Below are 17,416 nucleotides of genomic sequence, written 5' to 3'. Positions count from 1 at the left end.
CTCCTTTCCCTGGGGCGGGGGGTAAGGGGGAGGGGAGGAAAGTTGGGAAGAGATCTACTAATGTTCAGAAATCCCATCTTCTCTTCACATGATTCATTATCTACAATCATGTAACGAATCTGCCAGTCAAAAGTCACATCCTCCAAAGTTCTACACTTTTACATCTGTGACAAGCTCATACTCACCCAGTTTTTTTCCTGCTCTTTTTCATTGAAGAGCCCCAAACTATTCTGTCTTTGGATAGTCTTAACGTCTTTTAGAGAACTCACACACAGTTCTGATCTCTTACAATCAGTATAGACATCCAGGTGTCTGAATTATTAGCTATTTATATTTTATGTTTGCACTTTAATCCATGAGTGTGGTTTTCCTTCATTCTCCAAGACTTTTCCCTCGTGCCCCTGGTTCTCTAAATTACCCTCATTTTGTGTCTCTTCCCAGGGCTCTAGATTACTTCCCCTTCCTCCAGGTTCCTCACAGTTTCTGACATGTGGGTTAATCCATGGTTATCTCATTATTTCTTTACGCTCTTTCTCTTATTTTATTTTTCTGAATTTTCTCTTCTTCCTCTCTTTCCCTCTTTTCCTGTCAGTGGACTTTGGAGAACAGAATCACCCATACTCTGTCCTGTTAAAAGGAGGTGTTGTCTTGAATCAGCTCTTGATCATCCCTAGTTAATTTTTACGATTTTTGTTGTTGTTGTTGCCACACTCTAGGCCCTCTCTCACTCTTTCTGAAATCCATCTATTTACCTCCCTTTATTCTTTTCACGTCTTTTATACCATCTCCCTTTTCTTTTTTAAATGGCCCCGGGGACCCTTTGCCTATCTGTATGGCCAGCTGTTACTAGTTCAGCTTTGACTTTGCAGCCTCTTTCATTGCAGCAGACCCCTGCCTGAGGACATGAATTTGCCACCTCAGCCACAGAGCTTACCCATGGTCCAGTTCTGCTGGAGGACATTGCTCTCTTCCATTTTGTTCTCTGTGATTGGGACAGCTCTCCAAATTAAATATTAAACATAGATGATTTCTTGAGCTCCATGTGAAATGATGCCTTCACTGTCCTCTCTAATCCTTCGTAGTGATCCTAAAGTGCAAGCATTTGGCAGATGATCACCTCCATCTTTGACTCTGTGGCCCATAAATCTGTGAGGGTGTGGATTTTGACACTCTCCACATTCCGAGAGCAGTCTCTTCCACAGAGTGGCTGGCAGGAATAAACAAACCCTCCCTTTCCACTGCTCTGCTGTAACACTGCAGGCTGTCAAGCTGAAAGAGACTTCAGCGTGCATCTAAGCACCTAGAGAGTACCGAGCCATCTTTGTATCTTAGGCACAGCACAGTGCCTGGCCAGGGTCACTGCTCAGTGATGTCTGTGGGATTAATGAAATTAAATGAAATTAATGAATGAAATGAAATGAAATTAAACACATGTCTTTTGCTCAGATCAGACATGTATCTCTTAAAGAGCTCTACATCACTTTGCCAGAAGAATAGGGCTAAAACAGCCAGCCAGGAAGTATCTGCATCTGCACTTTACAAATTGTTCACCCTGAATAATGCACAGTATCAAAAATAGAAATTAGTTCAATGGGAAACCTCTCCGATGGTAAGGAACTTAATAGGAATTAGAAATTGCTAAATTTCAACCCTTAGAGCAGAGGGCCCCCCCACATATTTTAATCACTGATCACATCAACTTACAAAGCTCATCTCTTAAAATAAATTTCTATCAGTTAAGGGATAAGAGCAATTTAGTAACATGTTAAATATACATATGTACAAACATATGAATCCTTTGAGTCTATGCTTTGCCATCATCAGCAAAACTCAGTTACTTACAAGTGAACTGTACAGCAGAAGGACAGCTCCTGTCCTTCTTGTTTTTTTCCCCAAGAGGAGAAAAATAGTAGCCTATGCGATTGTGTTAATATACCTTCTGGTGTGAATACATACACATCAAAAACACAGACACATGGATAGAACCCTCCTCCTCCTCCTGCTTTCGTGTGCCACAAGTGACAATTTGGCACTTTTTTCCTTCTGTGTTTTTCTCTCACATCGTGGTTAGGTCTGTTCCATAACCTTAAGTTGTTTTCCTTTCCCTTTGCTTTTTGGTATGGACCTGACTCTTCTCCACACCTGTGGTCTGTGCCCAAGCCTCGGACTACTCCCGGTTGCTTTGCGGAATACCCCAACTTGCTTCATTCTTGCTCTCTGGATCTGGCTCCAGCGCTAACCCAGGTGCTCGTACCCCCTCCAGCAGCAGAGCCCTGGCACTGGCACATCATGCAGTATTTACCAGTCCCTCGTCCATTTAAAGGGTTATAGGGTCTGGAGATGGAAGTGGCCTGAGAGATAGATCTGGAATTCAGAGTAGAGCTGCAGTATTACCCTCTGTACTTTCATACCTCTTTCTGACATATTTCCAAATTTTGTAGTAGATGCATACAAAGTAAAAAAGTCAACAAAGAGCACAATTTCCTCTCCGGCAAATAAAAGCTTGGAAGCTCTCCTAATTTGGAAAAATTCCACAGTTTAAAACCTGCTGGATGCTGGACTAAGCAAATTTGAGCTGTTTTCATCAAAACAGAGTCCTGAGGGAATACCTAGTTTCCAATGTTCCTTACTTGAGGCTTCCATGACTTAGTGAAAATTTCAGACTCAGCTCTTGGCATGACTTAAGTGAGAGAGCGAGGCAAATCCAAAGGATTTCAGTCAAGTTAGTCCAGTGATAGGGGTTCCTACTGGAAACATCTGGAAACAGACCTTAAGTGTTGGTCCCTGAGATTCATGACACCAAGGCATGTGCTTTCTAGAGCAGAGAGTGTTAACTTAGGAGTAACAGCTGGACACACCATTGCTTGGGGATACAAGGAACCGGTGTTACCAGCCTCCACCCCCTGGCTCCCATGTTCAATGCAACTGTATCTCTTCTAAGTACCTGATGAAACCTATAGGCTAACTAGTTTGACTCAGTAGGGTCCTCAGGACAAGAACGCTTATACATGGGTCATCATGCCTGCTGATTTTATATAGTTTTGACTGAAAGAATATGAATTGCAAAGTAATGGGATCCCAATTAAGGAAGGTTTATATTAATTCTGAATTGGGAATTTGGATTTAGATGAACCGGTTTAAAATCTTCCCCTATAAAGTACTAGCTGTATGACCCTAGGCATACACCACTTAGAGTTTTCAAGGTGGGACTACTTATAGTTAAGGAAATTAAAGTTTCCAAAGGTTAAATAACTTTGCTATGGTCACAGTGCCAGCAAATTATTGTAAAGGTGGGCAAGAACATCCAAAATTAGAATTATATCATGCAGCCTCAAGTTCTTCTGGAACTCTTTTAATGTCCAGGAATAAAATGGGGCCCATCAATTTATATCTTGGGATTTTTGAATGGATATTTGTTTTGGTCTTCTTTTCTGAAGTTTCCTAGTGCCTCACAATACCTGGCACATAGTAGGGTGTAAACAATATGTGCAGAATCAATAAATAAAGCAACATTTACTATGAATGAAAGGGCAGTGAATCTTGGTATTGCTTGACCATGCAAGCATGAAGATGAACAGCGCTTGGGGGAGAAAGGGTCTCTAGCATGCTGGACCATTCTTCAAGGACAAATGAGGAGGGAGCCTAACAATGCTAGCTAATGCCAGACAATAATGGTAGAATGGGTGCTGTCCCAATGAAGAATGATAGATAGCTAGGCCAAAGAAAGTGGATAAAAAGATGCCGATAATTAGAGGAGCATATCTTCTCTTAGTGAGAGAAGAAGGGGATTGTAAGCTTCCTGAGAGCAGGGCCCCTATTTTCTACTCTTTGTGTCTCCAGCATTAGCCAAAGGCTTCACCTAGTATTAGTAAGCTTTAACAAATGGTTTTGAATGAATAAATGAACTAATCACTGCCTACTTGATACAGAACTCACCTGCAGAAGCTGTTCAAAGAATAAAGGCAAGATTCTATGGCCTGTTGAGAAGCTAGAATAACTATCAGGACCATAATTAGTAAGCTAAAGGGTCAGGGACTTCTTAGGCCAAGAGAACGAGGGTCTGTGTTTAGACTCTTGGAATCCTTAAAGAAAGGATAACAGTCTTCAACCATGCTATGACTAACCCTAGGAAGCTCTTTCTCTAGGAACAACAGGTTCATCAGCATCCAGGGCCTAAAGTAAGCATGGGCAAATCTTAAACCTAGAAACAGTAGGTCAAACTCCTACTTACTTTCGCCAGAATCTGGCATTTATAATGCAATAAGGGAGAAAATGCAGGTAGGCTAAAACTAATTTTGAGAAGTAAAAACAATTTTTCTATCATAATGGTTGAAAAAATTACTTTCAAGGTTTTTATGCTGCATTACTTTATCTGGTTAATTCGTTACAGGATTATAACTTTATAAATATGTCATGGCTAATGTTCCGCCATTCAAGTGACATCCCGTATGCATATAAAATGCACACTTCTTAGCTTGGCATAAAAACCCTGTGTGGCATGCTATCAAATTAACTACTTTTCCAGAATCATGTCAAATCCTCTTCATATGCAATGTATGCTCCAACTGTACCAAATTTCTCTTTAGGGTCTTGCCATTTCCTATGACTGTGAATTTGCTCCAAACCAGAAAATGACTCATTTAGCAAGATTCAATTCCAGTCTTTCTTCCTCAGTCTCTGAGAAGAGTTAATTATTTTCTCCTCTGTCTATATGAACACATCTCTATTTTTAAGAATCACGTGTCTTTTTGTTTTATCATTTCCTTATTTTTCAACCTCAGGCACTAGGCTGTCAGCTTGAAAATGGCAGGATGCACGTCTTCATTCTGTCTACCTCACCCTAGTTCAACAAATAGTCATCGGCTGCACAAAAACACTCATGTTACTGAATAACATACCAGACATCATCGCTTCAAATAATTAACATTTAATAAAAAAACTTGCAAATAAATTGTTAAAGATCACACTATGAACTTAGCCTCCAAGTGGTTTTGTCTTCATGTACTTATGATGGACATTAGCTTTGGCGAGTGGGGAGCCTGGAAGAATAAAATCCCTTATACCGGGCGCCTGGGTGGCTCAGTTGGTTAAGCGACTGCCTTCAGCTCAGGTCATGATCCTGGAGTCCCGGGATCGAGTCCTGCATCAGGCTCCCTCCTCGGCAGGGAGTCTGCTTCTCCCTCTGACCCTCCTCCCTCTCATGCTCTCTGTCTCTCATTCTCTCTCTCTCAAATAAATAAATAAAATCTTTAAAAAAAAAAAAAATCCCTTATACCTATAATTGCACCTATGTAGTCTGTCATGAGAAATCATTTTTCAAGTCTAAAGCCTATGCTGAAAAATCCATGTTTTTGGTGATTTCATTAACATTTTAAAATGTTAACAATTCTGTCAGGCCAAACTGAAAATGACTGTGTGAGAAATGAAAGCTTGCATAACTGACGCCGGCTATTCATGGCTCATTATCCTCACGGCTTTCATTACACAGTGAAGGAGTGGGGTCAGCCTCACAAAATTTAGGGACAATTAAGAGAATTACTGTATGCAGATGTGACTTATGGACTGAGAATAACGAACTTCCTAAAAGACTGTGTTCAACAAAAATAAATAAGACTGATGGAAATTCCACAGATGTTTTATGGCTTAAGGAGGCTTTTCAGTTATTCATTATAAAGACTCCTTCCAGGGTTTAGCCCACTTCCCTTGAACCTTTCTTGAACACTTTGAAACTTTCTCTTTGACCATATTCCTCAGGGAGCCTAAGAAGTCCTAGGCATATTTCCTGAAGTTCTTGAGAGTTCACTCTCAAACACATCTATAGCGATGAAAACATTGTCACTGACCCTTATACGTTGCGAATCGCTGCTGGGCTCCAAACCTTACACTCTTCTTTTAAACTTTCAAACTTTGTGAAATAAACATTTGGAAACAGCCACAGGGGCAAAGGTTATCCACAGACCTAACAATCCATAAAAAAAAAAAAAAAAAAGGAAAAGAAGAAAGACACTAAGTACCTAAGTAAAAAAAGACTATGTTTTTAATTTAGACCAAATTGTATTTATCTACCAACCACCTATTTTTCTTCTACAGCCACAGATAATATAGGATGTAAATATAATATAAAATTTCCTTTCCTTCCTTCTATTTCAATAAATGTCTATTAAGTGGCTGCTATGTGCTAGGCATTAAACTAGGCTGAATAATAGTGTCTCTACTTAATAATATTTATACTTTAGCTCAGAGTATAAATTTATAAACTTTAGCTCACATAGACAAATAATGATGATGGAATGGGCTAAGTACCATCATATAATTTCATGTACAAAGTACCATGGGATCCTTGTGAGAGGAGGCACATAACTTTAATATAAATTAAACCGTGAGGAGCAGAAAGATCAGTTTGATCTTGATAAAATGAACCCCTAGGGTATATACAACCCCAGTCACAAATATTTCTCCCTGTAGTTTCTAAACATTTTTAGGATCCAAACAGAATCATTTTTCTTGTGTCCTCCATTTTATATGAGGCAGAAAGATGCTAAATAACTTAATGTAGCTTTCATAAGGGGTTTTTCCAGTCTGCTGTTTATGATTGTCCTTCCAAAATAATGACTATTCAAAACTACACATCAAAGTTTTGCTTATATTTTTGTTATGAAGAATTTTCTTATCCCAGATAAAATCCTGAGCCTCAATTATGTGCTAGTTCAAAAACAGTAGATTAAATCTTGATAGCAACTGTAAAATAAAATGTGCATAGACTTTAATCTTGTGGAAATTCAAATACAGTATGTGGAAAATGGAAAGTTCAGATGATGACAGAATACCTAATTTTATCATCAGTAGTTTCCTAATAAATGAATTTTGAATTATTTTATTGTGTTAACAACACTCTTTAGGGACTGTATAGGCTGTGATTAAACTGCCAATATAGGGCATTTAGCATGTCGCCTTCCACATAGTAGGTGCTCAATCCATATATGTAAGATTAAATGTAAAATGCTTATGACCACCTGACATTTCATCAAATAGTCATGTCTTTCTAAAAGGCAAGACACTGTGAGGTTGTCTTTTGTTTCTCAGTATAGTAAGATGTCCTTGCTTCAAGAGAGCTGCCTGCTCAATTAGAAGAGCATGTGACTCTTGACCTCAGGGTTGTGAGTTTGAGCCCCAGTTGGGTTTAGAGATTACTAAAAATAAGTAAATAAACTTTAAAAATGGGACCAGTCTGGAGCTAAGCCTTCACCTCTAAAAGAGCAAAAATTTCTCTGATTTGGTCTGATCACAGGTGGTCCTTTTCATGAAAAAAACTAGGCCCCTACAAAATATCTTTTAAGGATAGTCTCCTTTTCCCAGGGATCATGAAAACTACTTCCATATTATGGGTTATTCTTTAAATTAAATGGGCTTTTTCATTCTAGCTTCTGAACCAGACTGAGAAACTGGAGAAGAAAGGTACCTAAATAAAAAGGTACTTAATTAGAGGTACCTAATTACGTGTATATATATACACACACATATAACTCCATGTTTTGGCAATAAAACTCTTGTAGAACTCTTAGTTCTGTCCAGCTATCTATTACCTATCGATCATCTAGCCAGCTAGCTAGCTAGCTAACTAGCTATCTATCACCTATCTATTACAAGGACCCCATTGATAGTAGGATCTATTGTTATGTCGATTTTACAAAAATGGATATAGGATACAGGAAACTAAGGCTCAGAGACGTTAAGTAACTTGACCAAGTCACACAAGCAGTAAGTGGCAGAGCTAAAATTCAAGCTCAGAGAGTCTGGCTCCAGGGTCTGTGTCTTTAACTATAACTCTACACTGCTTTAAGCATCACAGACTGGGAGGAGAGAGAAAAATCCACTTCCTGCTCGACTATTTGTTTCTCTGTATAGATTTCAAGAGATTTGTCTAAGTCTGTTGATATAAGAGTGGGCAGGGTCAGAAACATTTGTTGTGTATCTACTATGAGCTGAGCACGGCGTTAGGTACTTTTCATATATAATTTCATGGTATCTTAAATATCATCTATCAAACTATTCAATGTAATCCTACTTTATTAATTAGAACTGAGGGTCAGAGTTTTTAAACAATTTGTCAAGAACAAATAGCTAGTAAGGGGCTAAGCCAGGGCTTAAAAGCAGGACTCTGTGTTCCCTATGATACACCATGCGCTTTCAAATCTGTAGATCCAATTCCAGATGACAGATCATGAAATACTCACCTGTGTAACCAGAAGCCTCTCAGAAATCTTATTAGAGTTACTCAAAGTCAAGATTTCTGCAAAGAGGAGAGAGACAGGGAAATTCTGCTTCCTGTCAAAACCCTAGGAGTGGGGATGTAAGACAGGCTTTGCGTCCTACCTTGATAAATATTGTCCTGAAGTGAGATTTGCGGCTTCTGCTTCCATGCAGTTCATCGTGCTGGGGATAAGCGCGAGTTCTGGCCGGATCATGGTGGCCGTGGCTACAGCTCTTGCAACCAGTTCCATGGCATCTTGTACATAGTACTCAAAGACGGACTGCGTTGTTTTTCCATGAGCAATGAGCCCGAGGGGCAAACCTTCTGTCCTTAGTTCCTCGACGTTCTGGGAATCCCCCAGCACCCAACGGAGCTCAGGGGGGGTTACTCCAAACTGGGTGGTAATTTCAAAAATCTGCCGGATACCTTCCATGTCACAGCCAAACATCACCATGGCAGGCGTACTGTTCCTAATACTCTCAAGCTGGACCTGCAGGAAGCTCAAGAGGTCCTCAGTGGAGGAGAGGTTGGTGGTGATGTTGATGATAGAGCCAAGGTGGAACTTGGAATTTTTCTGGGTAAGGAGGAGGAAGTCTGTGATGTTCCAGTCTTCTTGGCACAGCAACAAGCTAAAATTGTACCAGTTGTTCATGGTCAGGATTGAGACAGTGACATCAGCATCAGAACTTAATGAATTTTCTAAACTCAGTTGTAGGTGAAGGGGATTCTGTATTTAAAGATATGAAAAAGAAGAATTAGAAAGCATTGGCCAAAGATGGCAACAGAGGGTATGTTTGCTTTCTTATGAGGCTTACTTAGTCCTTTATTTTTCCCTGCGGTATTCAAATGCCTCTGGGATAAAATTCCCATCATCTGGAAAACTATGTTTCCTATCTAATGGAATCACTGAATCCTTACAACTGATTTTTCTTGCTAAGAGTACCAGAGGGCAAATGGTTTTTGGTGTAAATGTCAGGGCTGATACAAGTGGTCTTTTTATCAGGCTTTTCTACTTCCTTAAAGCTTGTCTCCTTCATGTATTCCGTTTCTAACTATGGCTCTTATTAACTCACTTGTTAAATTCTCCTCTCAGGTGAAATAATTAAAAGAAATTATGTTTGCTTTCCTTTAAAATGAATAGCAGAGGGCGCCTGGGTGGCTCAGTCATTAAGCATCTGCCTTCGGCTCAGGTCATGATCCCAGGGTCCTGGGATCGAGCCCCACATCGGGCTCCCTGCTCTGCGGGGAAGCCTGCTTCTCCCTCTTCCACTCCCCCTGCTTGTGTTCCCTCTCTCGCTGTGTCTCTCTCTGTCAAATAAATAAATAAAATCTTTAAAAATAAATAAATAAATAAATAAAACGAATAGCAGAGAAGTCTAAAACAGTGCAGGCACTTATATAAGGATGGTGTGGAAAATGGATACACCAGTTTCCTAAACTTTTAGCCTCTGAGGAAGGCATTTTTAATATAATGGTGCTACAGTCTGAATGTTTGTGTTCCCCCCAAATTCATGTTGAAATCCTAATGCTCAATGTGATGGTAGGAGGAGGTGGGGCCTTTGGGAAGTGACAAAGCCATGAGGGCAGAATCCACATGAATAAGATTAATGCCCAAGAGGCTTGAGAGCTCCCTAGCCCCCACTACTGTATGAGTACATAGTGAGAAGTTGGCAGGCTGTGACCCAGTAGAGGGCCCTTACTTGATTATACTGGCACCCTGATCGCTGACTTCCAACCTCTAGAACTGTGAGAAATCAATTTCTGTTGTTTACAAGCCACACAGTCTGTGGTATTTTGTTATAACAGCCCGAATGGATGAAGACCTGTTATAATTAGCAATATATACATTAGGATAAAGTGTAGAGTTTAGTACTGAAGACTTGATTGCATTTGTGTCTACTGACAGGGGATTTTTGCTGTGAAATGTGAAATGTGTGCCATTTAAACACATTTATGGAACTTCCATCACAATTTCATCTACTTACTGGATTCACCAAATCAATGAAGGAAGAGTATTTTTCTTATCTTTTCTTATTTGAAAAGTCACAAATCACTAATCATACAGGTGAAGTGGAAATAGTTCTCCAATGAATAAATTTGTTAACTGTTCTTCCTGAGAGCAGACATTTGACTTACTTATCCCTTAACATTGACATCCTGAGAATGTTTAGCACAATACCTTCCACATTCTAGGTGCACAATAAATATTGGCTGAATCGAACTAAACATGTTCCCACTGGAAACTATTAGACTATAGGACTATTTTTAAGAACTTCTAAACATTCAGGCAAACAATATTTGTAGAGAAATAAGGAAGGTTTTCTCAATAAAGTTTCAAGCGCTGAATAAAAGGTTTAAGTGTGGCCTCCCCTTACCCACCTAAAAATGTGTAACGAGAAATAAGATTTGAGCTGAACTTTTTTTTTTAATTTTTTAAAAGATTTTATTTATTTATTTGAGAGAGAGAATGAGATAGAGAGAGAACATGAGAGGGGGGAAGGTCGGAGGGAGAAGCACACTCCCTGCTGAGCAGGGAGCCTGATGCGGGACTCGATCCTGGGACTCCAGGATCATGACCTGAGCCGAAGGCAGTCGCTTAACCAACTGAGCCACCCAGGCGCCCTGAGCTGAACTTTTAATTCTATGAAGGACCAAAAGAATTTTAATATGAGCAGACTAAGAGGTGAAGATTCAGAAGGGATTTATGGGAGAAAAACCATGGCCAAAGGCAGTAAATGACAGCAATCATGTTGGTAGGTAGGATGGAGTTTTAAAATTTATTCTAAGAATTTAACTTTTGTCCTTCAAATTAAGCTTTTGAGCAGGGTTTGTAATGATAAAAGCAGAACTTCTGGAGAATCATCTGTGGGCAGCATTCAACAGGGAGAGGGAAAATAAGCCCTTCGGCATGTTTATTAGGTGCTAAATATTTAAACTGGAAGCCAGTGTTGGTCATGGCAGGAAGGACATGAGAAAAGTGTTTTTTTTTTTTCATTAAAATTTAATGACATGATCAGATGTGAGAGGCAAAAAAGGGAGGGGTGTTAGAAACCAGGAGATGGCGTCCAGTAGGTAGTTCCTGGTTTCCAGGCTTGAGATGCCACCATACAAGATCTTGAGGTGAAAGGAATAGAAGCTTCCCTTCTTCACTCCTACTATTGATCAATATAAATTCCTCTAGAATGTTCTTCTTGTCCTCTTTTAGCTTTTCTTCCTTTCTATTTCCTCCTCTGCTTTAACCCTCTTCCAGAAGCAAAAAGGAACGGAGGGCAAGCTCTACATTTAGCCGGCAGGAACAAATTATTCCCAACTAACTTCTTGGCCTCAGCTCCCTATTCTGTTGCCAGCTTTCTTTCTAAAACATAAATATGACCATACCATTCTTCTGCACCATAACCTCTGAGTCACCCATAGAACAAATTTCAGAATCAATAGTATGGCTTAGGAGGCCATTTCTAGTCTTTAACTTCCCCTCCAACACTCCAAACATGCAAACCAAGATGAGTCATAGTGGACAATTTATTTTTTTGTGTATCAGAGTGAGCATTTTCACACCTACACAAATGGGGTATGTTGATCTCTCAACATCTCCAGGATGCTTTTGCCTGTATTCATATTTATCCTTCAAAACTCAGCTCTTCCATGCAGATTTCCAGAAACTAGCTCATGTAACATTTACTACCATTTCTGCTGCTGTTAAACTTTAAAATTTTTTTTGTTTTAAAAAATAAAAATTGAAGTATAGTTGACATAACTGTTGATCTTTTTTTCTCACAATATTTTTGCCCTGTTGATTTCCTGTAATGGTGAATTGGCTTTTTGTCAATCTGATTGTTCCTCTGACTCCTAACCAAGCAGAATTAATCATCTCATGTCTGTGTCATGGTCTCATTTTGGTCATCCCTCTAATACAGAACTCTTTACACCAGACTGTAGCTATTCAATTAAGTGTTTATCTCCCACACTAGACTGGAAGCTTCCTTAGGATAAAGACCATAACTCAGCCATCTCTTATCACACGGTTCTTAATTAATCAGAGATAGTATTTGTCAAATGCAGTTTTCTTTTGCTCACCTCAAGTCCTAGGCTATGATAATAATCTCTGCACTGAAAGACTGAGAAGAAGGCCACTTCCAGCAGAGCTTCAAGACCCAATATTTTGCCCCTAGTTGGAACAAAGTCTCCTCCATAAACTTCCTTCAGAGGGATTCATTAAATAGGTATGTAAGGAGCAAACTTTAATGGAAGCAGAAATGAAATGAAAATATTCTCCTCTTGCTAAATAGAGAAGTGAAATTAGCATTTAGCACCAGGCAGAAACAACTGCATTTGGCATGAGAGTGACATGGTAGTAAAATGAAGGACAACCATCCCCCCCGCCCGCCATGGATAATTATTAATCTGTATAATCACACTCGTCCCCACAAATAATTCTATTAAGAAATTCCAGTTGTTGAAGTTAATCCTTTAACAGATTTATCCTTTAACACCATTCTTCAAACAAATATTTACTAAATAATAGTTTGGAAGCATCTAGTGATGTATTTATCTAGTAGCCTCAGATGCAACATCTTCCAGTTTCTCTCCATATAATAATAAAAGCAGAGGTGCGCATGTCTATGCATGCGTGCGTGCACACACACACACACACAGATATGAAAACTTGTAACACTAAAATTCAAGCCTAATAGTAAATAAAACTTCCATCAAAATCTGGGGCTCGGCCACGGTCTTCTTCAGTCAGCTGAGCTTGTCTCTCCTTTTCTGGGGAAGTAGAATGGCTAGGGACAGTAATCCTGGTAATCTCTTAAATTCTGGCTCCATTATTTATAAGCCGAGCGGACTTCTTCAAGTCACTTAGTGTCTCTGAGTCATAAATTCCCCATCTCCCTGGTGCACAGGGAAGGCCTAGGAAGTGGTAGCTATTACAATTTGCCTAGAGTTAAGTCATGGTGTTGGAAGTGCTTTTAAAGTGACTGCAATGTGTTTTTTTTCTTTGCTATTGTTCCTTTTCGTCTATTTTCACACAATAGTCCCTGCAATATACATCTTTTACTAATACCAATTACACCAACTCCCTAGCAGGAAAACAGCAACTCTATCTCAGGCTGGGGGAGGCTATTTATTTGGGAGACATTATGTTCACTGCAGAGTATCTGCTTCCCCCCCCAAAAGAAAAAAACCCCAAAACCCCTCTTTCTTTGGTACTAATTCTAGTGTCACTTTACAAGGTAAGGAACTTTGGGCACCAATTGCTGGAAATCCATCAATCTTTGTTCTTCCCCAGAGCAGAGATTCAGCTATTTTCTGGATCAGTACAAGTTTCAGAAACAGGATTGGCGGCAGTCAAGAGCTTGCGAGATGCTTTGAGACGTTCCCTGACAGAAGAAAAGAGGTAACGAAGCCAGGTTTGCTTTGAGAGTGAAGAAAAAAATGGAATTCTCTCAGCCTTTCCCAGGCAAGCAAACCATTTAGTTTTGCCTTCTAGGCCAAAGCTCAGAAAGCTCAAATGAGCATAATATTTCCACTACTTTTAACAGAGATGAAATTCCCTTCCTTTCATGAGTCTGCTGATTACTGGAAGTGTTCAAGGGGCTCAGAACTGGTGTTCTCCCTGTTATCACTTCTCCTCAGCCAAGGAGGCTGTAGGAGGTTTGAGGTTTCTCATTATCTCACACCTCATTTGACCTATATTATACACAAGACTTTTATTTTTTCTGAAAATTAAAGCTTATTCCTTTAGAAGTCCAGGCTTTTAAATAAATGAAATGGTTCTTTTTTTTTTTTACCATTGCATTAGGGATTCAGGCAAACAGAAGGCATAGTCCATGCCCAGAAATTGTAATCTAATAATAATAATACAAATGAAGAGCTAGTATCTACCAATAGCCCTGGTGCTTTATGCATATTGTCTTATTTTATCCTTACAGTGGCCTCCTGAGGTGACGACAATGATTAGCTTTTTTAAATAAACGACAAAAATGAGGCTCAGAAAGAGTAATTTTTCCAAGGTTGCGCAGCTACTAAGAAATAAGAGCCTGGATCCAAAACCCAGCTTTGTAGGACTTGAAAGCCTGTGCTTTTGGCTAGTACTCTATACTACTCCTTTCCCTTGATAAGCACTTGTGAGGTAGAGCCTTGACATTTATAGACAATATTTGCAGTTCCGATTATTTGCAAGTAATCCTAAAGCTCATGGAATCCAGTCACTTTTAAGATGTGTCATGGCAGGGGCGCCTGGGTGGCTCAGTCATTAAGCATCTGCCTTCGGCTCAGCTCATGATCCCAGGGTCCTGGGATCGAGCCCCACATCGGGCTTCCTGCTCCGCGGGAAGCCTGCTTCTCCCTCTTCCACTCCCCCTGCTTGTGTTCCCTCTCTTGCTGTGTCTCTCTCTGTCAAATAAATAAATAAAATCTTTAAAAAAAAATGTGTGATGGCATGGGTTAGAATGACATGCCCCCTGTGGCTGGCATCTGGGAGCCAGGGAGGGGTTGAACCTGCCACTCAGCAGGCACATGGCTTCCCAGCAGTTTTCTTCACTTGTCCTTCCATTTGCAGCAACTCTTGTGAAATGACAAGACTTGTATTTCTTCATTAACAGCAGTTGAACAAAGAAAGTCAGTTGTATAATTAATGACATCTGTTTTTGTGTTTGGTAGATTCTACTGAATTTCGTGGTTGAAACTATAATCTGTAATGGCGTTCCACCATAATGTATGAGGGTGTCAGCAAAGATCTTAGGACATATCCCTCAGGATTTTTGAGTGATATATAAGACAATACATAACAAAGTAGTAGAACACAACGAATGCTTCAGAAGGCAGGAATATGGATGCCTGGTGCAGTGGGCATAATATTGCTAGTCAGGCTGGGTGCAGTCTCTTTCACTGCAGCAGTATGGGGAAGACTAGAATTCACCTCCTGGAATAGAGAGGAAACTGGTTAGATGGACCTGGTCTTAAGAGGAAATGTTGGCATGCATAACATGGTCTTCAAAAACAACTGGCTGCTTTATTCATCCAACCAAAAGTGTTGAAAGCCTATGACATGCTGGGCGATGGATAGAGCAATGCATGTTTCCAGGCAGAAGAAACACTGGAAGCATGCGTGCTATACCCTTTGAACCAACTTAATCCTTCTTCATTCCAGGCTGATTTCCAAAAAGGGAAGTCAGGGGCATAGCAGGTTGGTTTGTGGTGATTACTCAAGTTATCCACACTCAGCTTTTCATCACATATTTTTTTTCTCATTCGATTTCCATTTAATTATTGATACCCAATTTGTTCATCCATATTCCACCCCATTTCTGCCTTTTGTATCTAGGTGGTTTTACTTTGTTTCTCTCACCTGACCTTTTGTAATCTTTAAAGTCTCTGGCTGCCACTCACTTTCTGAGCCCTGGTAAGATATACCCTACCCAGGGGGCAACTTCTGGTGCTTAAAACTGTCACCGGTATACTTGGGGAATGGAGGGCTTCGATCAAAAGGATGTGGCTACCGAAGATATGTAGTTGTATGGTGCTTAGGGGAGCAGTCAGCTCAGGCAAAATGTCCCAACACAGGAAAGGGTGAACCAAGGACAGGGAGGCATTTGGCATCAGGAAAGACTATCAGCAAGCAAGAAGATCCAAAACCTTGGTCTGGGTTTCAGGTCACGGCAATTCCCAGGAGAGTCCAGAGGAGAACACGGTGGCTCTATGTGGAGTAACTCAGATCTCTGTTCGAACTGTGGTTCTTTCACCAGTTTAACAGACTTTGTGGAAATCATTTAGCCTCATGGAGCTTCACTTTCCTTTTCTGTGCAATGAAAATGATTCTTGCAAGGTTTGTGAGGATTAAATAACATAATACATTAAAGCATCAGCACACAGTAAATAGTAAGTGGTAGTTCATAGCAATGCTGTTGCTGCTGAGATTAGGAGCGTTAAAACCAAGAGAATCTAAGTATAAGGGCTAGACTGGTGGTCCATTTGCTTTATTTAACGAACAGTTGAATACGTATTTTGAGCACCTATTTTGTGCCAGTCACTGGATGCTGACTATTGAGACTACAGTAGTGAATAAGACCGATACTGTCTTTTCTTTCATGGACGTTAAACTCTATAGGGGACTATCATCACCACCAGGACACAAATTGATAGTTTAGAAATAAAGCAGGAGACCAGTGACAAGAAACAGGGCCCAAAGTCTAAGCCAGACTAAAAGGAATGTTGATTTGGCTTTTCGGTTTTAGATTAAGAGGCAAATATCATCACAGCGTTCTTGCTCACATTTTGGACAAGCCCTGGACACTGGGGCAGGACCAAATCTACAGGTGGAGGTCAAGGGACCACAGATGAATGCGAAGAGAAGAGGAGGCTAGATGGAGGGAGAATATGATAATTAGGGAGGCTATGTCACATGCCTAATGTGTAGTGAATATTTGGTAAATATCAGCCTCTTCCTCCTTATTATTATTATTATTACTATCATTATCATTATTAGTGTTGTGAATAAAACTAGCACACTTCCTTGGGCTGACACAGTTGATCCTGCCCTGATGACTCACAGCATTTTGATGTCTGCAGTAGTCTTTGTACCTGACTGCAGGGCCATGGGGCCAGCAGGTGTCAACGTTGACTGGACCAAGGGGAGTTGAGCTCTGGCGATGTTGGAACTCTTGAGCCTCTTTAGAAAGTGTATTTTCTCTCTTTCCTGCCACGGTGTCAGGCTATCTCCCGTCCCTTTTCATTGTGTCAGTGTGCCCACCTTCACCAACTTCTTGAAACCCCTTTTAAGATACTTTGACCTCAAAAAAAGAGCCTAACTCTCATTTCACGATTTTGTCTAAAATAAGCGTAACATACATCAAGACCATCCTATAAGCAAAATGGATCAGCTTTAGCAGTACTTAGGAGGCTGTGGACTGGTTTTGAGATCAGGACTGTTCTGGGGATTGTGGTTTCCATTTCTTCAACCGTGACAAGAGAATAATTACTAATAGTCCACCAACTACTTCAGGGCGGGGAGTGCCTGTGAAGGTACTTTACAAACACTTTACAGAGCATTATAAAAACAGATGACATGATCCGTTTGCATATCTATTTTCTGGACAGTAGGGGGTGGCAGGATCAGTAACCTACAGAGAGGTAAAGGAGGCATTTCTGGAGTTGGATATTAAAGCT

General features: G+C 40.2%; 1 protein-coding gene across 1 annotated transcript in view; it reads right to left on the bottom strand.

Annotated features, from left to right (window-relative positions):
• The window catches only part of GRIN3A (glutamate ionotropic receptor NMDA type subunit 3A), a 152,979-nt gene that overhangs the window by 100,556 nt on the left and 35,007 nt on the right, over positions 1-17,416 (bottom strand). Inside the window, exon 2 of the mRNA XM_035016184.1 lies at positions 8,374-8,978. Within this exon, the coding sequence (XP_034872075.1) occupies positions 8,374-8,978 (605 nt within the window). The remainder of the gene's footprint in view (positions 1-8,373; positions 8,979-17,416) is intronic.

This window comes from Mirounga leonina, unplaced genomic scaffold (assembly GCF_011800145.1).
Source record: "Mirounga leonina isolate KUSES-001 unplaced genomic scaffold, KU_Mleo_1.0 Mir_170, whole genome shotgun sequence".
Lineage (NCBI taxonomy): Eukaryota > Metazoa > Chordata > Mammalia > Carnivora > Phocidae > Mirounga > Mirounga leonina.
The sequence above is the reverse complement of the archived record's forward strand: the minus strand, read 5'-3'. Positions and strand labels throughout refer to the sequence as shown.